The 27,201-nt window shown below is 44.8% G+C and overlaps 1 protein-coding gene across 4 annotated transcripts in view; it reads left to right on the top strand.

Moving 5' to 3' along the window:
• The first annotated feature begins 5,030 nt into the window (after nucleotides 1-5,030).
• Nucleotides 5,031-27,201, top strand: part of USP12 (ubiquitin specific peptidase 12) — a 119,476-nt gene continuing 97,305 nt past the window's right edge. For 2 of the 4 annotated variants that reach the window (XM_059684065.1, XM_059684066.1), the window contains exon 1: nucleotides 5,032-5,310. In XM_059684065.1, the coding sequence (XP_059540048.1) occupies nucleotides 5,263-5,310 (48 nt within the window). In that variant the 5' untranslated portion in view covers nucleotides 5,032-5,262. Of the gene's footprint in view, nucleotides 5,311-27,201 lie in introns of all 4 variants that reach the window. The other 2 variants (XM_059684063.1, XM_059684064.1) reach the window with 2 other exon arrangements.

Below are 27,201 nucleotides of genomic sequence, written 5' to 3'. Positions count from 1 at the left end.
TGGTGACCACATTCCATTTTCTCCCCTCCGGGTATGCATACAGAAATCTCCGCCCAGAAAAATCCCGCCAAAAGTCCTTTAAAAGCCGCTGACTTCTGTCACTGGGTGCTGGAGCCATCCAGGCTCAGCCACCTGGTGTGCGGATGATCGAATAAATTCGTAATCCCTCACCACTCTGGCCTCATGCATTTCTCCTTCTGCCATGTTTAGTCTCAACAAACTTCAGGATTAGGAATCCAAACTGATACTATGAAGAACAAAGAAGAAGGGTTAAGGCAGGCTGATTTTACCACTTGCTGATGGATATGACAGCAGAGATCCCAGAGCCCATAACCTTTGCTGGTGTCACTATGGGTTGGATTGTCCACTTAACATCCTACTCAGGTCTATAAACTCCCTGCAAAACTCCTCATGAGGCAGCCTTTACACATCCCATACTCTTTCAGGGTCCCTGTAGGCAACTTTCCCTCTACCTAAGAGACCGCTGCCTTCCACTCCTCCCTCACTGTTCATCCTCTCCTGATGAACAGTTGTCCTCAGCTTATCCCCCCTCAGGCAGAGCTAGTCCCTCTCTCTCCCATCCCCAGCTGACAGCAGTTGGTTCAGTTTCTTAGCTCATTTTCTGTACAAATCATCTGTCTACCCTAATAGACTGTGTGTTTCCTGAGGGGAAAGATTTCTTAGTCATCTGTAGATGATCAATAAGAATAGTTTTAATGAATGAACTTGAATTTCAGTTTTAAATAGAGTATACTGGGGCTGTGCTTTTGGTTCTCTTTTAAACCTAGATTTTAATAAAGACAAGTTTTAGATATATTAATTATATGCCATCCTTCCCAGCAAAGCAGTCATGTGTCCACTGTGCAGATGACTGGACTTTGCTCATTTGCATTAGAAGTAAGCCTTGAAAAATGAGTGGCTGACTTGTGATTCGAACCAACAAAAGAACATCACTGGTTTTTGTTGTTGTTGTTGTTTTTTTGACATCACTGTTTTGATTAACATCTACCTTTGAGCAGCTGGATGATGTTAATTCATGCCACCAGGAAGGTTCATTCATTAAACTGTCAATGGGCAGGGTAGAGGAGGAGAGAGATCATGGGTTTCCAGTCAGTTCTTGGTGTGGACCTGGCTCTGCCCTGCCGGGACAGCGCCATGCTGACTGTGATAAAATGGGCAGCAAGTGACTGAGCTCCAAGGGCGTTGGAAGGGTTCCATTAGAAAATGCATCTGAGAACTAGGCGTCTGGCACATAGCAGAGGCTCATTAAATCTGAGGAAGTAAACTGGCATCCTGAGGGCTGTATTTGCCCACCCTGGCTTTTAAAATGTTGACTTTGAATAGCCATTGTGAGTTCTCCAGCTTGTATTGAGGGTCAGGCTATTCTAAATATGCTCCATATTTTGTCCTCAGAAGTAGACATAACCATTACCCTTATTTTCCAGAGGAAGAGAGTAAGATCAAGAAATATATCTTTGATTATATTTTGTAGCTAAAACCTTCATGTGAATCCCAAAGGAGTCAGTGCCTCTCAGGTTCATCCTACTAGAATCCGAATGAGGCACTTTTACGGAGCTGGCGAAGCAGCAGAGTGGATGCAAGGGTGGCTTCTGGAGCCAGGTTCAGATCCTAGCTCCATTGCTTACTAGTTGTGCAACCTTGTGCAGGGGAAGACAACTTTTCCCTTCTTCCCTTCTAGATTTTTTGGCTGGTTTAATAATTGACATGACAGATTAACAGGAGAAAAAAAAATTAATTTGGTATCTACAAGAGCTCATAGAAATATGAGACTCAAAAGAATTGACCAAAGCAGGCAGCTTTATACATTTTAGACAAAGAAACAACACACTTGTAAAGAGCTGACAAATGGGTGTGGGCTGGGGGTAGCTAATGAGTGGAGAAGTATCACAGTTTTTTATACAGCTTTCTCAGCCCTGAGTTCCCTATCTCTAGTGATAAGGCTGTTTCTCTACCCTCCTGGTACAGGGAGGGAACCTTTCACATGGAAGATTTATCTCCTGCTTTCAGAGAGATGAAGGAGCTGAGTGTCCTTCTTACACTGGCTTTTTCTCAAGTAACTTTAATTCAAAATAATCAATATGCCAAAGTAGTATGTTTGGGGATAGCATATTCTGCACCCTCTCACTTGGGAAAGTTACCTGTGTGCCTTAGTTTCCTAGAAAATGGGGTAATAATAGCACCACTTTCATGGCTTTATGAGGATTTGATAAAATGCGTGGTGTAGCTCTAGCTGGTTTGGCTCAGTGGATAGAGCGTTGGCCTGTAGACTGAAGGGTCCTGGGTCCGATTCCAGTCAGGGGCACACACCCAGTAGAGGGAGTGCAGGAGGCAGCCAATCAATGGTTCTCTCTCATCATTGATGTTTCTATCTCTCTCTTCCTCTCTGAAATCAATAAAAATATATTTAAAAATAAAAAATAAATAAAATGCTTTGTGTACAGAAAACTCCTTAATAAGTGCTACCTGTCGTTATGAATGTCTTCTATCCCCTGTATTCCCCCCCGCCCCCCCCCCCCACACACACCACTCCCCACCCTGTCACAGGCAGCATTTCACTCATTTACTAGTATGTTGTTAACTGGTGCAAACCCAAATGCCTTTAGGGAGAAGAGGAAGAGAAGTGGCAGAAATATATGAGGGACGTTTGGTTTGAGGGGAGACAAGATAAGTAGCAGAAATATGGGTGGCTTGCAAGGAACTGGACAGTATACGATGGTATAAAAGTATTCAAATGAAACAAATTTTAAAAATGTGCCGACCAACGGATTAAGGATGGCTCTAGTTCATTTACTTGCTTGGTCCTTGAGGTTATCTGGGTTTATTGTGTAGCACATACTCTCATGAAGGCCCCAAAGAAGTCAGACGTACTCAAACTCATCTTTCTCTAGGCATGATCAAGCACTTTGTAAAACTGATACAGTCGTAGGTAAAAACTGTGTTCTAAGCCCAGATGCACCCCGCACCCCCCACCCCCGAGCTCTAGGTGCAAAAGTGTGGCGTTTTAGCCAAATATTATGTTCAACTGCATTATATATAGTTAAAAAAAACCACCCCAGGGCAGCGCATAGCACATAGAAGAATCCCTCTTTTTGTTGTGCCTCTCTGATTAACCTTAAGCTGGGGAGACAAGGCATGGTGAGGTTGTGCAATTAGGTTCTATGATATCACCTGCAAATTTAGATGGCTATAACATCAAGCACAACTCCAGATAATTCTATCAGAAATTCATTTTTAAAAGGCCTTGTTTTTCCATAAACTTATGTATTGGGCTTGTTGCCTCTGTTCCTGTGACGTTTAGGATTCATGGACAAGGCGACATGGTGGTGAGCACTGTAGATGGAGGTGGGGCTTAAATTCTGTTACATTAGACCTGTGTGCTGGAACAGAAAAGCAAATGGGGAGGACAGAATGACAATAGACATTTATCCAAGGATCCAGGAGCATTGTGACAGTGGTAGGAGGCCCAGGCAGGCCCTGGAGGTCTAAGTAGAATGGAACACAACAAATAGAATTCAGGTGGGTGACACTAGGCAGGAAAAAGGAGGTAAACACCCACATACCTGAATCTGAATGGGTGGTGACAAACAGGGTCCTAGGCACTGGCTTGCCTATCAGGCAAAGAGGGAGGGCCCCAACTAACATGGAGGCAGGTGCCTGGAGAACCAAGCCACCTACTGTGGGACTCGGCTATATCCTATTTGTATTTTTTTCCTCCAAACAAGCTTATAATGAAAATCATAATAGAAACAGAATTCATGTACCAGAAATCTATTTTTCACCTAATTTTTTCTTTGAATGCTTTGTTTTGTGTTTTGAATACTTTGAACTATGGTGTAAAGCATATCTGATTTTATGTTTGTTTGAATTCAGTTCCTCAGCCCCACTGAAATGGGGGAACACAGGAAAGCACCTCATTAGTACGTTTCACCAATCAAAAAGTATCACAAGCTTTCTAATAATTTATAAAGTTATGCTACACACTTGAACTACTTTCTCAAATAGAAGGAAATAAAGCTGAGTTGCTTAACACCAACAGGGTAAAATGAATTTTATAATCGTAGAAAAGAGGAACTATACCACTAGCTAATACTGCTTAAATGTTTCTCACCAGACACTTCTTGTTTGAGAGATGTCTGGTCCTGGTAACATCATCATCATTATTGGGCTAAGATCTCCATTTTGCAATTCAACTTTCAGGATGAATATGTTTAGAAACTATATTTATAAACAAATTCTGAATTTATGGCCAACAGGCAGGCATAAGGCAGCTTCGACCCCTTTTCGGACCCCTTACCATTACTTACCTTTCTTCTTAATTCAAAGAGTTAAACATAGTTTCTTTTTTGCCTATTTCATTTTTATGCAATTGGCCTTTTGCTAAGTTAGGGAGTTTTGACTCAGGCCATTCACCAAAGAAACAAACCACCTTACATTTTGTTTAGTGCTTGGAACGTTAGATTACCTGGGTTATTTTAAATGTACAGAGGCAGGTTTACTGCCATTCCACTCAGAATTATCCACATCACTGCCCCATTTTCTGCTTCAGCAGTGAGAAATAGCTGTCCTCTCGCCCTCGGTGGAGGCTGCGGGTCAGTCCCTCCGGGATTTGCACACCCCTTCCCCACCCCCAGCCCCAGCGACGCGCACCTCCCCAGCAGCCCCTAGCTGCACCTGGAGCTCGCGCGGACGGGAGCAGGCTCTAGGACCGCGAGGGACGCCGGCAGGAAGCGGCGCCAGGCCGAGCGCCGGGCAGGGCCGGCTCGGGAGTTCCCCGACAGGCGCGCTCCGGGAGGGAGGGGCGTGAGCAGGGGAAGTGGGCGGGGCTGCGCGCGAGGCGGTCCCGGCGCGCGGCGGGTGGGCGGGGCGCGCCGCTGGGCCGCGCAGCTGCGAAGCGGGCGGGGCTTTAGGGCCTCGGCGGAGCCCGCTTCCCAGCGCGCTGGGCGGGGTGCGTGTCGGGCAGCTTCGCGGGCAGGCGCGGACCCCGAGGCAGCGGCTGCGCCCTGTGCCGGGGAGGAGCCGGGGGCGGGCGGGCGGCCAGCAGGAGGGGGCTGGGGCCCGAGGTGGCAAGTGCCGGAGCGCCGGCGGCGACGACGGCAGCGTTGGCAGAGCAGGCTCAGTGCGTGGGTCCACGGCCGATCGGGGTCCGCCCGCGGGCTGCGGTGCGAGAGGGCGGCCCGGCTCCCCTTCTCTCCCGCCCGCCGCCGCCGCCGCTGTGATTGGGTGGAAGATGGCGCTGGGCGGATGGAAATCCTAATGACAGTCTCCAAATTCGCCTCCATCTGTACCATGGTAGGTGCGGCGGGGGGCGGCCCGGGACCTCTGGGGCGGGCTGGCAGCGGGGCCCGTCCCCGCCCTCCGTCCGTCCGCGGGGCCCGGGTGGGGGTGGTGGGCAGCGGGGGCAGTTGGACGGCGGCGGGCGGGGAGTGCGGGGATTAGCGGCCCGGTGGACGGGGCGGCGCGAGGGTGACAGGGGGCGCCCGTGCCGGTTGTGGCGGGGGGCGGGCCCCGGTCTTCAGCGCCCTGGGGCTCAACTGCTGAAGGCTTCCCGAGGCGCGGGGGCCCGGCGGCGGGCGCACCCGGGCTGGAGCGCGGCCCCGGCCGGGGTCGGAGGTGGGAGGTCTCCGGCGCGCGCGCTCCGTGGCCGCCTGGCAGCGTGCGGAGCGGGGAGGTGGCCCTGCGCGGCGGCGGGGGTCCGCGGGCGGGAAGGCGGGGTCTCATGCCTGCCCAGGAGAGGACGGAAGTCCAGTGCGGGTTCCCTCCTGGCGCCCCGGGAGGCCGAGTCCCCCCCGCCGGTGCTTAGGGGAAGGGGTGTGTGTGTATGAAGATGGAAACTTTAAATAAGCGCTGTGGAAATTTTCTCCATTACTGCTCTTTCGAGAGTAACGAGCTTTCCCTTACCCAACCTTGTGTCCAGGTGGCAGTCTTGTCTTTGGGAATCTACGTTAATGTTGCAAACCGCTTAAGCTTTCCTGTCGTTTGTTTACTTGAATATCCTAGGGGCACATCTGTGTGTGGCTTGATGTAGTTCTGTGCAGGGACTGACTGCAAAATTATGGTCTGTGTTCTCTTGGGGTTTCTAAATAGACTTGAAGGGCAAAGTGCTAATGCCTGTTGAAAAGTCCCAAGTGAAGCAAAACGTGGGTGCATGTAAATCTTGGTGATTTTTGTGCTTAGCCAGGAGGACCACAATTTCCCACCTGATGGGGCAAATTCGTTTCAAGCTTTTTATGAGCTTACATCTGAGAGTCATAATTATGGGCCACCACAGAAAAAAGTTACTCTTTTCAACGCGAGCCTGGTAATTATGTTTTAAAAGAATTTTGAAATCTTTCCTTGTGTTTTGTCTTACTAGCCTTTTTATAGGAGATCCCCAAGCAATCTTCGATTTAAGGGTGGTATATTTTATATACTTTTTTTTTTTTAAAGGAGTGGTGAATCAGGTGGCGGGGGGCGGATGCTTTAGAAGCAGATTCTATACTGCATGCTGATGAACAGTATTAAAAAATGGCTGAAGTCAGGTGGGATTAAAATCTACAGCAGTGCTTTCCAACCTTTTCATCTCATTGCACACGTAAACTAATTACTAAAATTCTGTGGCACATCAAAATATATTTTTTGTTGGTCTGACAAAAAGATATACTTTTAATTCATTTACACTGATGGCTGTTGTTGTGGTGGCTGTTATCATTTTTTTTATTTGACAGTCTAAGGGAAAAGAGGTCAATGCCCCTGACTAAATAATTAGATATTGTGTGTTTTAAAAATTCTTGTGGCACACCGGTTGAAAATCATTGATCTACAGGATATCAGAAACCATATTGAAGCATGAATCATTGGTGAATTCACTTCCTCAAATAGATATTTGTTTTTCTCACAATTTATATTTTAGGAGGTATTGATATTAAAGGAACTATATTAACATGATTTTTGAGGGTCATTTAGGTTATTTTTAGATATTCCAGTTATTCTGTTTCAGAAGGAATATGATAATTAAGTCTTTGAGAGTGATAATCTTGCCAGATTGCTGAGCTACACAGATTTTTGGGTCATAGTTCATTATCAAAGTCTAGTTCTTCAGGAGTGATGTGTTACTCTTTACTAACCATTCATTTACTCAGGTATATTAGGTATACTAGTACATTTGGCACCCACTAAGGGCTAGATACTGCTGAGTGTTAGGTAAAGAGCAGTGATCAAGACAGCCTCTGCTTTCATGGTGTTTACAATGTAGTTGAGGGAAACACACAATATTCAAATGAACGTATTAGTAAATGTAAAATCTATATATATAAAAGGCTAAATTGATTCGCGCATGTGCGATACATATAAAACTCTCTGGTGCCAGTTGCACATGTGTGTTTCCATCTGTCATTGTCGATGGCGAATTTGGTTGACACCTTTATTATAGAGAGGGCAAATAGTGATATTAAAATATTTCTTCTAATTAATTTCCTTTCAGTGTGCACAAATCCGTGCACCAGGCCACTAGTATACTATAATCAGATTAGGAAAATGAGGCACAGAGAGAGTTGCCAAGTCAAACATGAGTAAGTGGGATTCTGATCTCAAGAATGTAGACTCTGAAGCTCTTCCTAGGGCTTCCACTCTGGGGCATTGATTGCATGTGGTGTGTGTGTATTGTTGGCAAATACAAAAACACCAGTACCTGGCCAAATGAGAATGTTTCAAAAGTAATGTTAAAATTGTGTCTATATTTAGATTTTGATGTGCTTCCAAAGTAATGCTAAATATCTCAAAGTAATTTGCAATTTTATCCTTTAAAGAAAACTGTAATTTACCTTCTGAGAATTTTAAAATTAATAATCAAGGAAAATGAAGATATTTACCCTTGTGCTTTTATAAATGCCATTTTTCTAGACTTTGAACACTCCGCCTCCCCCCTTGTCTGGTGAATTCATAACTGTCTGTCAAACAGATAGCCTTACTTGAATAATCGTACCCCCGTCTGTCGCCATCCTTCATCCCCCTCATATAACTTAACCGCATTTTTGTTATCTCAATAGCACTTATCATATGTAATGTGTTGTACATTTTCCTCTTATCTGCTTTTTAGATTGTGAAGGTTTAAGGGGAGGGGCTGTCATTTATTTCTGCCCTTTGGTGGAGCGCTAACTTTTGCATATAATAAAACAGTTTCCAGAGTCCTTTATACCTGAGCGAAGTGAGTTTGGTTAAACATGGATGAGATTGGAGGTGTGTGTGGAGTGGTGGAGAGAAGAGGGGCTGGACCTAAAAAGAATGATAGTTCTCAGAGAATCAGCAGCTGTGGAAACATTTATGATGAATTAAAATTTTATTCTGTAAATAATAAAGTTCACATAATTGTTTCATTTGTCAACATAAGGTGCCTGGGCAAATTGGTAGCACCTTAATTGGGTTAAATAACTGTGTTAAAAGCAAATCTTTCAGATATGTCTTTTTTAGATCACTATTGTTCTGCTTACATGTGAAAATTAGTTTGCTTTTCTTGTTAGCCTGACTCAAATGAGTGGTTATGTTTAGATTGCCCTGAATAAATTTGCAAAGATACCTGTAGAAATGACTCTTGTTATTTGTCCGTGAAAAATACGTTTTCAGTATCACATGGTGTTATTTTGCCTCTGTAGTAGTTTTGAGACTTTCAGGGCCTGGCACAGAATAGCTATCCAATTTTTAATATTGTACTTAATAATGATGAAATAATGGGAAAAGTGGCCAAAACCATAGAGAGGCCTATGTTTTGAAATTGAGGTGGAAGTTCTAGAGCTGTTTTTGGTGGCCTAGGACTGGAGAGTGATAGTATGGATCCTGACTGTTAATCCTGACTAGCTCCCACTGTGATAATTATTGTCCCTTCCTATGCAGTGGTAGTAGGCGTCATGGTTGGGAAGGGATTGTTGGGGAGGGATTGGATAAAAGGAGAAACTGCTGCAGCGGAAGGTAGGTAGATCATGAGGTGGCACTGGCCTGGCCGCTTGCTCACCTGCATCCATAGGGTGAGATAGGTCTGTTATAACGTGGTGTCAGTGAGGCCAAGGCCACAAGTTAGCTGCCCAGTGGATCTAACAGGTTTACCTTGAGCAAGCCTGTATCTAGCACAGCACCTTGCCCATGTTTAACTTTGAACTACTCTTTGAACTACTCCCAGGTGAAGCTGCTATTTGTCTTTTCTTCAGTCTCACTGGCATCATTCAGTAAGAGTAAGCTGTGTTGTGTGGTCATAGCACTTCAGAAAGAAAGGAAGGGAAGAAAAACCTCCAGGCTCATGCTTTGTTAAGGGGGTGGTTTGATAGTCACCTTTTTATGTAGTCAGAATATTACCCTATATAATAATCCTATCTAATAAAAGAGAAACATGGTAATTGGCGTACGACCGCTACCCTTCCCATTGGCTAATCAGGGCGATATGCAAATTAACTGCCAGCCAAGATGGCGGTTAACCACCAACAAAGATGGCGGTTAATTTGCATACGTAGCCGCAATGCCGGGAGGTGAAAGGGGAAGGACTGAAGAATGGTGATCCGCAACCCAAGCGGCAGGCAAGAGCTGGGGGGTGGGCAAAGGCCGCCTTCAGCCAGTGATCGCCATTGGAAAGCCGGTTGGGGTTGCTGGCTGGCCTGCACCCAGAGATCGTCATGGCGATGGGAGGGCGAGGGTCTGCGCCGGGCTATCAGAGGGCGGGAGAGTCCGGGAGCAGGCCAGGCGGCAACCCAGACCCCCCAGAAGCCGCCTGCCTGCGCCGCTGTGAGGCAGCAGAAGCCCACAGCCCAAGCCCATGTGCAACCTCTGAAGCCGCCTGCCCACAGCATGTGCAGCCACAGAAGCTGCCTGCTGCCACCTGTGACCTGATCCGGTCCGGGTTGCAGGCCCGCGCCTGTGTGCAGCCGCAGAAGCTGCCTGCCTGCCGCATCCCACTATGATCCACTGAGTTATGAGGCCAGAGAGCAAGAACTTCCACCCCTGAGTCAAAGTGGGGAGCAGAGGACACCGCCTCCCCTCCTATAGTCGCCAAAGGACAGGACCTAACCTAAGCCACATCCTCTGAGACAGCCAGGCAGGCACCACTGACCCTCCCTGCAGGCGGGGCCCCCCTCCCCCTTCCCCTGTCCCTGCACAGCTCCCATAGCTCCCCACTGGCTGAGTCAGGCACAACAGGTTTGCAGCCATAGGGGCGATTTAGCAGCTAATGAAAAATGCGAGAACCAACAAATGAAGCAGCTACTGCAGTGGGGAAAAGAAGCTCATCAAATTCGTTGTCGCTGAGAAACTGAGGCAGCCAGCACCGGCCCCTGCACGGGATGAGGCTTCTGCTTCTAAAGAAACGTCCTGGGGTTAGAGGTGAAGGGGTGCTGCCTTTCCCAACTCAGAGCTCTAGGAGGAGTCTGTGCTCCCCCTCCTGGTATTCTTAACACCCAGAGACCCCTCCCCAGTCCAGGCAGGAATGTTCCACGCTGACCGCCTCCAGAAAGCAGAGAACAAAGAGGCACTTCTTGACTTCAAGCCTCTAAACCAGTGGTTCTCAACCTTGGCTGCACATTAGAATCACCTGGGAATCTTTTTAAAATCCTGATTTCTGGGCCTCATCCTCTGGAAATTCTGTTTCTTTGTTATGGGGTAGAGCCACAATATTAGCAACAAAGAAACAGAATTTCCGGAGGATGAGGCCCAGAAATCAGGATTTTGAAAAGATTCCCAGGTGATTCTAATGTGCAGCCAAGGTTGAGAACCACTGCTCTAAACAGACTTGACCACTGCGGGCAAAGACCTGCAGCTGAGAGGGGACAGGTCCTGGGTGTTGAGGTCCAGAGCATGGAAGACCTCCTGGGGGAGCAGTGGATCTGGAAGCCTGTGTGCTGGGTCAGAGACACGCCTGCCTCCCACCCTCCCCTGCCCTGCACATAGACGTGCCTGGACTGGGGTGAGGAGGAGAAGGAGAACTAGAGGGAAGGAACACTGAGTGTTTGTTGGCGGCCATGTAAAAAGGACTGTGACCCTCCCCTCCCACTGAGTCACTCCCTAAGGTAGCAGGAGACGGAGGGTCTGAGAGCAGCCACACAGCTCTGTGGCTGTGACCAAGGCACCAAGATGGTGTCCATGCAACAGAGCTGAGGAGGTGTCAGAGGACCTCACCCCAGAAAGCCCAATACCTCTTTGTGTGAGAGAGAGAAGGTGGCAGGGAGGGAGGGAGAGAGCAAATTGGACTCAAGAGGCCTCAAGGCCCAGATGAGGAGAACATACCAGGGATCAGCATGGACTTGAGCTCTGAGGTGAGGGTCAAGGGCAGCTGGGTGGGGGCCAGCCCAGACAGAAGACTGAGGTCCAGATGTTCTTGACCCTGCTCGGTTCTTCGGCACCTCTGCCTGAGATATAAACTGTCTGACATGGAAGTACAACTCCAGAGAAGGGGGGGGGGGGGAACCTAAGTTAAATAATATTTTGTTTTTGTTTTTTCACTTGGCAGAATGGGGGCTGAAGTTGAAGTTAGGTTTGGTTACTAAACAATAAAGAAAGCAACATTTCTTGCACACCCGACTGTGTGGTCTGAGTTTGCTGCTGCCTATAAACCGAGAAAAAGTTGTAAAATGAAGTACTAATCTCTAGGGTTTAGGTCAGACCGAGGAGTAGTGCCACTCAGCCAGAAGCTGGCTCATGGCTGGCCAGTGCAGTGATGGTGGCAGGAGCTTCTCCCACCTCCATGGCAGCACTAAGAATGTCCAACTAACAGTTTAGGCCCGACCCTTGGGGGCCTAAGCCTTTAGCCGGTCATCCCCCGAGGGCTTCCTGGCTGCCAGAAGGATGTCTGACTGCAAGCTTAAGCCTGATCCCCCGGGGAGTGGGCCTAAGTCAACAGGTGGATATCCCCCAAGGGGTCCTGGACTGCAAATGGGCGCAGGCTGGGCTGAGGGGACGCACCTTTTCCCCTCGCCCCCCGAGTGCACAAATTTTGTGCACCGGGCCTCTAGTCCTATATAATAAAAGGCTAATATGCAAATAGACTGAATGGCGGAACAACCGAACAACTGGTCACTATGGCGTGTGCTGACCACTAGGGGGCGTGCGTGGAACAAGGTGGGCGTCAGCCGCAGTGGGATGGTGGAGCAGGTGAGCAGGGGCGCCAGACCAAGGCGGCACATCATTTGCTGTCATTGGGGCGAGCCTCTGGTGGTTACTGAAAATTCTTTGTTCCCGCGTGCCACGGTCCCACCTGGCACTCACACCTGCTGCTGGCGCTGGAGCTGCCGCTCGCACCCACTGCCAGTGCCAGCCTTGCTCGCACCTGCAGAGGGTGCCAGAGTGGCTGCTCGCAACCGCTGCCAGTGCCCAGCGCTGGTCCTGATCGCTTGGCGCCATCAGCAGGTGCGAGTGGTGGCTGTTGGCCCTGATAGCCCCTGAGGGCTTCTCTACATCCCCCTGCTCCTCGGGGGCGATTGGGGCAGCAGCCGCTGCTTGCACCCACTGACAGCGCTGGCCCCGTTTGCACCCACTGTTGGCGCTGGCCCCAATAGCTCCACACTTTCAACGGGTGCAAGCAGGGCTGGTGCTGTCAGCAAGTGGGAGCGGCGGCGGTGGGAGTGGGGCTGCTGGCGGACAGGGGACAGGGGGCCACGGTGGGAGGGGCCAGGCAGGGGTGCGGAGGATAGGCCAAGACCCACCCCTGTGCCTACCGCAGCCTCACAGCCCACAGTTCCTTTCAAGGTGCACGAATTCATGCACTGGGCCCCTAGTATTAGATAATAAAATTCCTTATATTGTCCCAAGAAATAGGGTCAATGAAATTTTTTGTTAGTAAAATATTTAATTTTTATTAATATTTTATTACTAAAATAGTGCTTCAGTGATAGGAACATTCAAAGTGAGTTGCCATTGTTTTACTAATTTTTGCTGTTTTTACGGTAAATATTAATTTAAGAGGGATGAAAACTTCAAAGGAAGGAGCCTTCTATTATATACATATTGATTAAATACTGATAAGGAATGCTTGAGCATGTATTTGAGTAGGCTTAGTGGGGAGAACATTTAGCATAAATATTACAAATGTTTTATTTAAGCCTGCTGATATTTTGAATTTGGTTAAAATACATATTGGACATTAAAAATTTTACATTTTTATAGAAAATTTGGAAAATATTCTATAAGAAAGAGTTTGGAAATTCTTAAAGAAGCAAAAAAAAAAAAAAAAAACAACTTATTTTACCTCTCAGAGCATATTTTGTCTTTTTTAGAAAACTTCATGGGGGGTGGGGTGGAGGAAGGTAGGGGGCGGTAAAAAGTGATGGAAAAAATAAAATAAAGATAAGTAAAACTTCATTGAGTTTATACCTAGATAAAATTTTGCTTTTTAGTTTGCCCCATAAATAATTGTCTTACTGGTTTTAAAATCTGTACAGTTTCAGAATTAGTGGAGAGTTAAATGTTATAAAATGATGATATAACAAAAAAGGCACAGTGATAGCCTACTGAGTCCTTCACAGGTTATTTCATGATTAGAGGACTAGAGGCCCGGTGCACAAAAATTTGTGCACTGGCGGTGGGGGGGGGGGTTGTCCCTCAGCCCCACTTGTGCCCTCTCACAGTCTGGGATCCCTCAGGAGATAACCACCTGCTGGCTTAGGCCCACTCCCTAGGTGCAGCCCCTGGTCGGGCTCAGAGCAGGCCCGATTGGGGAGTTGGGGCGCCGCCCCCTGTCATGCACAGAGCAGGGCGGATCAGGAGGTTGCGATGCCACCCTCAGTCACACTCAGGGTAGGACCGATTGGGGGATAGGGGCGTCGCCCCCTGTCACACTCAAGGCAGGGTCGATGGGGAGGTTGTGGTGCCACCCCTTGTCACGCACAGAGCAGGGCGGATCAGGGGGTTGTGGTGCCACCCCTGTCACATACAGAGCCGGACGATCAGGGGGTTGGGGCGCTGCCCCCTGTCATGCACAGAGCAGGGCCCATCAGGGGGTTGCGATGCCACCCTCAATCACGCTCAGGGTAGGGCCGATTGGGGGGTTGGGGCGCCGCGCCCTGTCACACTCAAGACAGGGTCGATGGGGAGGTTGGGGCGCCGCCCCCTGTCACCCACAGAGCAGGGCCCATCAGGGGGTTGGGGCGCTGCCCCCTGTCACACTCAGGGCAGGGCCGATGGAGAGGTTGCGGCTCCACCCCGTCACACACAGAGCAGGGCTGATGGGGGGGTTGGGCGCCGCACCCTGTCACACACAGAGCAGGGCCGATCAGGGGCTTGGGGAGCTCCCCCCTATCAGGTACAGAGCAGGGCCGATCAGGAGGTTGGGGCGCCTTCCCCTTTCATGAACAGAGCAGAGCGGATAGGGAGGTTGTGACCCCGCCCCCTGTCACACACAGAGCCACATGGTGATCAGGGGGTTTGGGCGCTGCCCCCTGTCACGCTGCTCCAGGGGCCAGGAGGCCTCGTGGCTCCGCTGATCCCAGTGCTAGGAGGCCTGCTCCTCCGCTGATCCTGGTGCTGGGAGGCCTTGCGGCTCTGCTGATCCCGGTGCCAGGAGGCCTCGTGGCTCTGCTGATCCCAGGCCGGGAGGCCTTGCTGCTCCGCTGATCCCGGTGCTGGGAGACCTCATGGCTCTGCTGATCCCGGTGCTGGGAGGCCTCACAGCTCCGCTGATCCCGGTGCTGGAAGGCATATTACCCTTTTACTATATAGGATAGAGGCCTGGTGCACAGCTGGGGGCCGGATGGTTTGCCCTGAAGGGTGTCCTGGATCAGGGTGGGGGTCCCGCTTGGGCGCCTAGCCATCTTGGGTGAGGGGATGATGGCTGTTTGCAGCTGGTCACACCCCCTTCAGAGTGGGGGTCCCGTTTGGGTGCCTGGGCAGCCTGGATGAGGGGATGATGGCTGTTTGCATCTGGTTACAGCCCCTTCAGGGTGGGGGTCCCCACTGGGGTGCCTGGCTAGTCTGGGTGAGGGGCTGAGGGCCATTTTCAGGCTGGCGGGTGACTGAAGCTCCCAACCTCTCCTTTTTTCCTTTTTTTAAAAAAAAATTCTGGTATTTATTTACCTTCTATGGCTGTCACTGGAGCTGAGAGCTGGCTTTAGCTGTGAGACCTCGGCTGCTAAAAGCAGGTTTCTGGGCTTTGTTTACTTTCTGTATTTGAAACTTTGTTGTGACTCCAGCTCTGAGATCCTGGCTGACTGAAAGCAGGTTTCTGGGGTTTTGTTTAGCTTCTATATTTGTAACAATGTTTCTTGGAGAGCAGCTCAGAGCCCAGCAGTGGCAGGCTGGGAACGTTGGCTTCCTCCATCACTGGAGCAAGCACGCCTCCTGTTCACGTCAGTTGCCTGGCCGCCGGCCGCCTTCTTGGTTGGCAGTTAATTTGCATATTTCCCTGATTAGCCAATGGGAAGGGTAGCGAAGTTATGGCTAATTACCATGTTTCTCTTTTATTAGATAGGATAAAATTATATAGGACGTAGAAATTGAATTTTATAAGAGATGGTGGGTTTATTCTAATCTTAGGCACTTATTAGTTATTACAAAAAAAGGTATGACCCCCAGGATTTGAAACTTCTAATATGCTTTAAATTTAGTTTTACATATTTTATTTTTAAAATTTTATTTAAAAATTAAAAAAAATAATTTTAATGTTGACGTTATTGCAGACTCCCCCCAACCTCTGCTTTCCCCACCTCCACCTATCCCCGATTCCCCCTCTCTTGGCTCTCACCACATTATTGTTCCTGTTCATTTGATATGCATATATGTTTTGTAGCTAATCCCTTCAACCTCTTTATCCAATTAAATACCATATTCAGTTATGTGCAATGTGTATAAATGCTCTGGTCTTCTTTTATATCATGTGGCTTTGTGTATCTGCTTGCTGGTGGTTTTCTCTTTCCACCTCTGGCTAATCTATCTATATATATAAAAGCCTAAGTGACCGAATGACTGGTCCCTATGATGCAGACTGACCACCAGGGGGCAGACGCTCAATGCAGGAGCTGCCCCTGGTGGTCAGTGTGCTTCCACAGCCAACCTTCCACGGACTCTCCCCCCACCAGCCAACCTCCCGCTGCTCCAATCTTCTCGATCGCCTGCCAGGCCAAGGGACCCCACCCGTGCACGAATTCATGCACCCGGCCTTCTAGTCTTTTCATAATAGATCTTAAAGTAGGTTAATTATCTAATTTATCATCAACCATGTAGCCACTCTCACCCAGACTTTATCATAACATGTGTTATCTTTTTTAATTCTAGGCTTTTGACCAAGCCCCCAGAGATTGAGTTTACTTCCTTTTTATCTCGAGTTTTTTTTTCCTTTAAAGTCATATCTGTTCTTGCTCTCCTAAGAAACTTACTATTTCAGGAGATTATTGAAGCATTTGTTTACTTAGGAATTAATCCCTCTCCAGAAACCTTTATTTTTCAGATTTAAATAATTTAATTTTGTTCTGATTTCCTCTTTAGTAGTTCAATTTCAGAAACTTTATATAGTATTTTATGTACCCTACAGCATGGCATATTAAAAAGAGCAGTTGAACCAGAAGGTAAATTCTACTCCAGATTTTGACATTTAGATATATATGGGAAAGTCTTTTAAAACTTTGAGTTGATTTTTCTCATTTGTAAAATAAAAGGATTGGACTAGACACTCTTTAATAAATATTCCTTATATGTTTGTTTCCTTCTAGATTTAAAACTCAGAACTCTATGATCTTTTGAGAGGTTAGAAATGATTATTGATATCTTCATCATCATTTTGGGAGCTCTAATCATGTTTTAGACAATGTGAGGAGCATGGAATTAGACATAGTTAAATATGAATTATGACTAGTTTCCCAGTTTTCTTCTTAATGTTATTAAGTTTATAGAAAGTTACAATCCAAAGTAAATATATTTCTCTTCCTTTAAAAGCATTTAGTGGAGGTTAATGATATCACCATTTTATTCATTATCAGGCTAATTCACATAGCTATTTACTCACTTTTGACATTTTTTTCTTTTCCAGTGCCATTAGAAAAGATTTTAAAAAAGAAAAAAGAAAGAAAAAGAACAAAAATGAAAAAAGATTAGAATTGGTTCCCTTTTTTTCCAACCCTCATTTCCTTAGCCATGAGTGAGATCTTGAACAAGTTACTTCTCTGTACTACAGTTTCTTGTCTTTAAATTGGGGTAAAATAATATCTTAGTTCATAAGGTTGTAGAGTAGTCCCTGGGCCATGGTAATCACTGTGGTGGTGGTTATTATTGTTGTTATTATTACTATGATTATTCTAAATGGATTTGCTCCCCTCATGTGGTTAGAGGACTCATTGGCAGCACTAATTAATGTTAGCTCAAAAAATGCTAGTAACCAAAATTGAAATTTGTTTTATGAAATGCAGTTATTTCAGCCCATTTTCATCATAAGAAACATTAGTTTACTAGTAGTATATGCCTCTGAGAAAACACAAATTTACTTTGAAGTTAAGTGGATTAGATTATGATATAAAATAAAAATATAGATCATCTTTTCTCTGTGTTGAATAGTTTGTAGGAAGAGATTTTATTCTGTCAGGGGGTAAAACTGATCTAATTTGTGACATTCTTAAACATGTTTTACAAGCTTAGATAAGTTGGGAATACTACTTTTAAAATAAAACCTTAACATATCCTATATAATAAAAAGGTAATATGCAAATTAACCATCAGGCACTTGCACAAGATGGCCGGCAGGGGAGGGCAGTTGTGGGCAATCAGGCCAGCAGGGGAGGGCAGTTGTGGCAATTGGGCCGACAGGGGAGGGCAATTGGGGGCAATCGGGCTGGCAGGGGAGTGGTTAGGGGGTGATCAGGCTGGCAGGCAGGCGAGTGGTTGGTAAACCGGCAGTCGGACATCCCATGAGGGGTCCCAGATTGGAGAGGGTGCAGACTGGGCTGAGGGACAACCCCCCACCCCCAGTGCACGAATTTCGTGCACCAGGCCTTTAGTATATATATATTTTTATATATTTTATTGATTTTTTACAGAGCGGAGGGTGCCGGGAGCCGGTCCATCCTTGCTGTTTCAAGGGACCTGGCATATATGGCATACGGTTCTTAATATGTTTGCTCACCTTCTTGGCGCTGTGTTTTAACCAAAGTCACCTCTCCGAGAAAGGTTGAATCCCCAGGTAGGGATTTTCCCCTGAAGTTAGGGAGGGAATAAAACCCCTCAACTAAGTGCCAGGCGGGTAATTAATCCCTTTAACTACGAACAATCATGCTTAAACTACATAATCTTTTCTCCCTGGAATGGAGATAAGAAACGCCCTAACCTTTGTAATAGAGATTGATAGGATTGAATCAACTGGTATAAATACAGTTGTAACAAGACAGAAACACTCAGAACTCAGAATCTAGAGACAGCAAGAGACAGAACTCAGAACACAGAACCAGACAGAGAGACAGAACTCAGAACTCAGAACTTAGAACAGAATCAAGAAGACAGAGCCTACATGGAGCCTAGAGACAGAAGAACTTCGCTGGAGAGAGCATGCCGGAGGATCCTGGACAGGGACTGGCCTCGGAGCCTAGAGACAGAGCCTAGCGGGAGAACATGGCAAGGGATCCTGGACTGAACCTGACTACAGAGATTGGCAGGAGAACCTGACTGGAACCTGGACACTGAACCTGACTGGAGAGCCTGGACAGAACCTGGCTGGAGAACCTAGCGAGGGAACATGGCTACAGAACCTCGCTGGAGATCCGAAGCAGAACCTCGCTGGAAATCCGAAGCAGAACCTCTCTGGAGATCCGGGCTAGAGATCCTGGCTAGGCTGCTGGTCAACTGAACGCTGTCTCCGTGTCATTCCTTCTTCGCCGACTCCGTCCACACCTTTGGGGACCCCTGGACCCGCTGGGGTTGGACCCCGGCATCTGGCGCCCGAACAGGGACCCCTAGGTAAGCGCCCCACACTCGGGACGGATTGGACTCCACCGTAGGAAGAGGGTGGATAGTCTTCGCCGACTCCGTCCACACCTTTGGGAACCCCTGGAACAGGATTCCCTTAGGTAAGCCGCCCCATTGAGAACCTCCACACTCGGGACGGATCAGACTCCACCGTAGGAAGAGGGTGGATAGTCTTCGCCAACTCCGTCCACACCTTTGGGAACCCCTGGAACAGGATTCCCTTAGGTAAGCCTCCCCATTGAGAACCTCCACACTCGGGACGGATTGGACTCCACCATAGGAAAAGGGTGGATAGTCTTCGCCGACTCCGTCTACACCTTTGGGAACCCCTGGAACAGGATTCCCTTAGGTAAGCCCCCCCCATTGAGAACCCCCACATTCGGGACGGATAGGACTCCACCAGGGTGCTACAGACCCCCCTATAGAGGATAAGTAGGGTAAGAAGGTGGATAGTACAGAACTTAGATTGAGAAGATGTGCCATACTGAGTCCAAAGAAAGAAGACTCTGTATTGATCCTTAGATTGAGAAGATGTGCCATACTGAGTCCAAAGAAAGAAGACTCTGTATTGATCTTTAGATTAAGAAGATGTGCCATACTGAGTCTAAAGAAAAAAGACTCTGTATTGATCTTTTAACATATATGCTTGTTAGCAGAGGAATTAAGGTTACTCCCAGTCAGATGGAACATTTTATACAAGAAATATGTCCATGCTTTTCTGAGGAAGGAAAGGTAAATGTAATGGCATGGGAGAAGGTAGGCCCAAGGAGCCTTATCCTTAACCCCACTGCAGCCTTTCTACCCTGGGAAAGTGCAGGATTGGCAAGCTCTCCCTTGCCTTTGTCCTTTACTCTTGTTGGCCTACAGTGCAGTTACCCAACTTGCTTTTAGACATCTTGTCTACTAGTAAAGTCTGTTCTCCTTATCTTGTGAGCTGGAAGAGGATTATTTAAGTATCTGTAAAGTACTTTAAGGTGTTGGAAGAAAAGGGTAAATGCTAGTGATTATGAAGAGTTATGGGCTGCTGAATTAAAAACTCAGACCCAGGACTGTTGAAAATATCTATTTATAAGATTTGATCATTTAAAATCTCATGCACAAAATTTGTATTATAAGGAGATGAAAGAGACAGTTTATATACATAATTTATTTTTGAAGAAAAACTATTAAGTCTTAGACTGTTTTCACAGAAGTACCCAATGAAGAATTGTATGATAGTGTAAAGTACAGAATCCTATATAATAAAAGCCTAATATGCTAAGTGTCCGGTCGACTGGTTGGCTGTTCAACCAATCAAAGCATAATATGCTAATGATATGCTAAGGCTGCTCAACCGCTTGCTATAGTGTGCACTGACCACTAGGGGGCAGACGCTCCAACTGGTAGGTTAGCTTGCTGCTGGGGTCCGGCCGATCGGGACTGTGCGAGATGGGCTGGACATGCCCTGGAGCCATCTCACGGTCCCTCCCTAGCTGGCAAACCTCCCGTGTCTCTCCCCAGCCCCAATTGTGCACCGGTGGGGTCCCTCGGCCTGGCCTGTGCCCTCTTGCAGTCCGAGACCCCTCGGGGGATGTCGGAGAGCCGGTTTTGGCCTGATCCTGCAGGCCAGACCGAGGGACCCCACTGGTGTATGAATTCGTGCACCAGGCCTCTAGTATTTAATAGAGAACATGATTGAGTGAGGTTCTGTAGTTCCTCATAATCCAGTATGTTCACTGGTTGTGTTTTTCTGTTGCTTCTCTGTAAGAAAGACTATTAGCTTTTTCTGAAAATTGTGTTGTGACTACAGAGTGATGTATAAACTTGCTTAGCATCTCTGTTTCTAGTAATCCACATGTCTAAAGCTGCAAACCTGTAACAATTTATTTCCAGCTTAAAATAAGTGGTATTGATTTCAGTGACAACTGACAGAAATTCTTAATGAAATACTTTATAGGTCCAGGAACCATCTATATACATTTCCTATTTGTGAATAGTGTTTAAGTAATGGGATATTTTAGTGGTGTCTGAGTATTGTTTCATTTGGTTTTATTTTTGAGCCCTACTGAGCCTTCTGCCTGATAGTGAATGACTGTTTTTCATGGGATGAGGGGCAGGATTTTCTTTTTTTTAAAACTAATAGTGACTTTTTTTTTTTTTTTTTTTTTTTTTAAAGAATACCTTTTCTTTAGTAAGTACTTACTGGAAGAAAATGGAGCCCTACATTATATTAGGGTATATGTGGGTTCTGAGAATACAGGGATGGCTATGATAACTCCGGTTTTATGGAGCTCCCTATTTTGCGTGTCCTGCATGGGGTATAATTTTGCTGAGAATGTAATCTAATCCTCTTGGCCTCTGGGCAGCCAGGTGGTATCTAGGTTGACTAGAGACTCTTGACCAGTCACATCCAGGTGAGAAGAGTCTTATCTGTATAGTCTTGTGGGCTCTACAGATATTTTCTATGTGTTCCATGATGAGGAAAAAGTTGGAAGGAGGGTAGACATATAGTACAAATGAATATAATGAAATGGTTTTCTTCCTGTTAGTGTAATAAGTGTATGTGGAAGAGAAAGTGGTTACTTTTTTCTGGGAGAGTTAAAAGGGTTTCCAGGGAAAAAAACTGAATAGACTTTAACTTTGTGAAATGAAGTCATCTATTGTATGGACAGGAGGAGATGGAATTTCAGATGTGAGCAAAGGTATAGAATCATGGAGTAATGTGTTAGTTTTAGATTCTATAGCTGGATTGGCATGGAAGGGGTTTTGGGAGAAATAGGCTGGAGAGGAGGAATGGGCCAAATCAAGAAGTCCTAAGAAAGTTTACCAACTCTTGACTCTCATTAAAATATCAATAAAACATGTATTTAGCTGTAGGAAATGTAAGTTCAGAGGAAAGTTGTGGGGATAAAGAAATAATGGAATTGCTAAAAATATGTTGGTAACTTTCATTACATTGATTGTTAAAAAGTTACTTGTATCAAAAAAAGAAAAAAGCTAAAATGATGACCATAACAAGATGGGTGAAGTAGGAGGACTATTCAGTGGGTAGTTAAAACCTATTAAAGGTCTTGTCGCCCAAAAGCCCTAATATTAGAAAGCTTAAGTCTATGTATATATGTTAAAAGTAAAGGATAAATACACACTACACCAAGCATGTCAAACTGAAATGCTAACACAGGCCAAATAAACAAGGTTTAAATTTAGGTGGGCCACAAAAAACAAAATCTTCAATTTTCATAGAAAAGTAGGTTTATTTCGATAGAGACATGCTGAATAGAAAGGGCTGAAATAAATGAGTAATCGTTAACATAAAATAATAGAACATTTTAATAAAAATTAATATTTTTTTGAACATTAACTTACCAGACACTGAATAAGTGCACAAATTAATAAGCATAACACAAATAAACCTATTTTTCTTCTTCTCCAAAAGCGGAATGTTTCCTGTTGCGCACACCAAACAAGTCAGTCCAAGATTAATGACGTGGCAATTGGCTATTAAAATATTCGCTGCTAGTATTAGTGGAAAGAAATGGTGCACCTGCACGTAAGGCACATAGGGAAATGAATGCAGTACAATTATAGTAATCAGTCATTAGTGAACGTTGTAGTTTGTTATTAATAATTATGTATAACAATATTGTAAAAATTAAATTATGAAGTTTTTATTAAAATGTTTCTTACATACCGTTATATTGGATGGGCTGCAAAAATATCCGTTGTGGGCCGCGAGTTTGACATGTTTGCACTACATGATAAATGGATATTTTTGCTTCAAACCAGCAGAAACTTAAATTTATCATTCAAACTTTGAGGGCAGGAAAATAGGAAAAACAGGATGAAAAAGGAAAGGATAAAAATAGAAAACCAAAATAATTTGGAAGGAATAAGCTTTATTTTATTAATTATAGTAAGTCAAAATGGGTCAAATTTATCTGTACTATATTAATAGAACTATCAGATTGAAAAAAAAGCAAAATATTGCTTAACAAGAAACCTGCCTAAAACAAAAGGACGCTGTATATATAACAACACAATACAGTTATCTCACCTAAGAAAATGAAAAATACTGTACATATGTAGATTGCTTTTTGAGATATTTCAAAAGCACTTATTCTCTTTTGTTTGTTAGTCTCATAATCTTTTTCTCATGTCTGTCATCGCCATGATCCATTTAGAGCTAGGGGAGCTCAGGTAATAGCCCCACTTTCACAGATTGGAAAAAAAGTTCCATTAACCATAAATTCCTAACACATTAGATTAAAAAAGAACTAATCCTAAACTTAGCTTCATTAATGACCAGAGCATCTTAAGACCAGGTTCACTAAAATACTTATTTTCAAACCTTTAAATGACTACATAAGTGACAAAGGTAACTTGTGAGTCCTGTTATAACTTCCACAGTTCATAGTATCTTAATGTACCTTCTATCCTTTCCTAATGTGGACCAGGAATTCTGCCAATAATCTATATACGTAAAAGGCTAATATGTAAAGTGTCCCCTTGGGAGTTCGACTGGGAGACTGGGAGTTCGATCGCTCGCTATGATGTGCGTTGACCACCAGGGGGCAGCATGGAATGAAGGAAGGCCCCAATTGGCCCTGATCGCCGACCAGGCCTAGGGACCCTATCTGTGCACAAATTTTGTGCCCTGGGTCTCTAGTAATCATATAAGAATGGTTTTAATTTATATATGCAGTACAAAAGACTTTCACATGTATTCTCTCATTTCATCTAATGTGGAAATTATTATTCCACTTCATAGTAGAAATCAGGTACCTGGTCTAGCCAAGTACAAATAATTAGTAAGTGAAGTGGGACTTAAAGCCACACAAACACACAGAAAGCTTAGTAGTTAGGAAGAAAATAAAATCTCCATATTTTTTTGTATAAAATGGAAGAAAAAACAATAAAAGCTGCAACACATTGGCTTGTAGATGTTTTCATGAATTTGGGAGTAAAGAAATGCGGACCTCATCTCTAGTGGATGTGTGGTTGCCTTTGCTCAGGTCACTGCTCCTTCCCAGCATTTCGTGGCCCTGCCCTCTGAGTGGTTTTTGCTTCCTTGTGTACTTAAAGCCTTTTTTCTGCTTGTTGCACTTTTCTACCCCAGACATTAGTTGCTTTAATTACTAACCATCTTTTTTCACTCCTGGAACCGAGTTGTAGTTATTATGCCGTTTTAGTGCTAAGAGCCTGGCTTTATTGTGATGTTTTTTGCTATTCTGTGTTAATGATGGCTTGGGTCATCTTAGCAGACTTTGTACAGTTAAATGTGACTTCTGTAATTTCAGCTTTCTCAAGGATCTTATATGGAAATCTGACATTTATTGAGTGCCTGCTTTGTGCATTTGTGAGGTACTTTACAAATTGGTATCTCAAAAATTAAGTTGTAGAAGGGTTTGGACTTAGGTAAATTTGTAGATGATAAATGTAGAGTGGATTATTACAGAGAATTCAGATATTTGAGGACATTTTTGGTTGACATCAAAGTTAATAAGACCCTCTGTAAATGTTGCATGACTGGAACAAAGAGAAGGCTGAATGAATAAATGTGGCTCAGTAGAGAAATGAAATTCAATGATGGAACATTTATAAAACCTCCAGAATTATATGTCTGGCAGACATGATATGGTTGGTAAATGTTATATTATTTTCCTTCTGTCATTTTGCAAACTCTATGTTTAATACTGCCTCTGAAATACAATAACATGGTTGCTATTAGAAGTGGAGTGGTAGATATGCCTTTATAGTTCAGCAATTAATGAATTGCTTTGAATTATCAAATTGAGGAGTTGAAATATCAGCGTTATTTACAACTAGTGGCCCGGTGCATGGATTTGTGCACATTGAAAGGAAATTAATTAGAAATATTTTAATATCACTATTCGTCCTTTCTCTATAATAGAAGTGTCAACCAAATTCACAATCAACAATGACAGATCGAAACACACGCATGTGGTTGGCGCCAGTGAGAGCTTTATATGTATCGTGCATGTGCCAGTCAACTTAGCCTTTTATAGATATAGAATAAACTTGCTTAATTAGACCTGCTTTCTGATTTAGCTAAACTTTTTCCAGCCAGCCCAGTGAAGCACCCGAACTTCTCTTTCAGGTAATTGTCAGCAACACAGCAGTAAATATCAACACGAAGCAGATTATTATTGTAAATCTCGCAGGGAGAACAAAGGGTGAAATATTTAACTGCAGCAGTGTTTGACTATATTTTGTGCAGTGAGAAAACCTGAAGTCATTTTCAAGGTCCACCATTTCTTCTTTTTAGTCGGGTCAAGTTTCTAAACTTTCTAAATCTCCATTTTCTAGTTAATGAAAAGAAAACATAGGACTCTACTGAGTCTCCTTTCTACCTACTCCAGTATTTCTGTGAGGATCAAATGAGATGAGGCACAGGAAAATACTTCACAGACATTTGGTTAAAGTGTAAAATGTTTGCACCTGGCTAGAAAGCAAGTTGTGTTCCTGGGCTGAAGAAACTCCAAGGAGGCTGGTCACTAGGGAGAGGAAGCCGGGCGTTGCTATGTGACATCATTACCCGGTGCCCACAGTGACCGTTTCCAGGCTGGGCTGGTCTGGGCTGTGGGCCGCATTTTGTGCCATGGGGTTTCAGCAGCGTTGGCTGCGATTTGGTGGGCTCTTGCTCCGGGGTGGTGGTGGGACCTGTGTCCTACTTGGGGGGAGCCGAGTGTTGCTTTGTTGGCGCCAGGTCTGCGGTGCCATTTCTTTGTAAAATGGCCAGTGTGCGTCATGGCAGCTCCTGTGTTGAGCGTCTGCCCCTGGTGGTCAGTGAGCATCATAGCGACTGATCGGACGGTCAGAGGGACACTTATCATATTAGCCTTTTATATATATAGATAGCTAAGATCTGGAAACAGCCCAAGTGCCCATCAGTAGATGGATGGATAAAAAATCTGTGGCACATTTACACAATGGAATACTATGCAGCTGTAAAAAAGAAGGCTTTCTTAACTTTTGCAACAGCATGGAGGGACCTGGAGAGTATTATGTTAAGTGAAATAAGCCAGTCAGAGAAAGACAAGTATCATATGATCTCACTTATACGTGAAATCTAACGAACAAGATAATCTTACAAACAAAATAAATTCAGAGACATGGAAACATGCAACAGACTGAGGATTCTCGGAGGGAAGGTGGGAGTGGGGTGGGGTGGGGTGCAGGGAAGAGATCAACCAAAGAACTTATATGCATAACCCATGGACAAGATAATAGTGGGGGGAAGGCCTGGGGAAGGGACAGGAGTGGGGAGGGAGAGGATCAATGGGGGGAAAAAGGGGGCATCTTTAATACATCTTTAATACATTCAACAATAAAGATAAATTTTAAAAAATAAATAAAACACTATTTTCCTACAAAAAAATGAATTAAATCACTCAGGTTTAACTGCATGTATTGTTAAAAAATAATACAACATCTGATTACCTTTTGGAGACAGTTTCTTTGAATTTTACATTTTAAAAAAGTTAAAAAAATCAACCACTTATTTTTCTAAAAGTACAAAATTATGCGAAGTAAGAAAAATCCTCCTACTACAAAGACTTTTAAAGAATGAATTGCTTGTTAAGAGTTTGTATGTATGTGTTTGTGTGGTTAGACATTTCCTGTGTATAATGCAAACTTGATATTATGGGTTTGCTATTCCTCCTACCCCCAAATAAAATCTGCAGATTTATTGGCAACTTATTCTTTCACTTAATGTGTCATGGACATTTTCCTTTGTCCTTATGCTGCTTCATTCTAGGTCAGACTGGGCTCATTTTAATTCTCTATTATCTTTAGTATCTATCATATTAGGAAGGTTTGATTATGTAATACTGTTTCATTTTCATAAACATCAATTGTATTAATTTCCCAGGGCTCCAAAACAAAGTAGCAAAAACTGTGTGGTTTAAAATAACAGAAGTTTATTGTCTCACAATTCTGGAGTCCAGAAGTTCAAAATGAAGGAGTTGGCAGAGTTGGTTCCTTTGAAGGTCCTCTAAGAAGAGTCTGTTCTCTGCCTTTCTCCTAGTTTCTGGTGGTTTGCTAGCAATCTTAGGCATTTAGATGTATCACTCCGTCTTCTGCCTCTGTTGTGTCTCTTTGGATTTACATTGTTTTCTGTCTGTGCATGTCTGTCTCTGTGTCCAAATTTCCTCCTTTTTTAAGGACCCCTCTCCCTCTCCCAATCAATACATGGCTTTTACTGCATCTTTTAAATATTGCAAATGAATCTAAGGAATCATTCAACATCTTGCTGTTTCTATAGCTGGACAACATGTCTTCTTCTTCTTT

This window comes from Myotis daubentonii, chromosome 2 (assembly GCF_963259705.1).
Source record: "Myotis daubentonii chromosome 2, mMyoDau2.1, whole genome shotgun sequence".
Classification (NCBI taxonomy): domain Eukaryota; kingdom Metazoa; phylum Chordata; class Mammalia; order Chiroptera; family Vespertilionidae; genus Myotis; species Myotis daubentonii.
The sequence above is the reverse complement of the archived record's forward strand: the minus strand, read 5'-3'. Positions and strand labels throughout refer to the sequence as shown.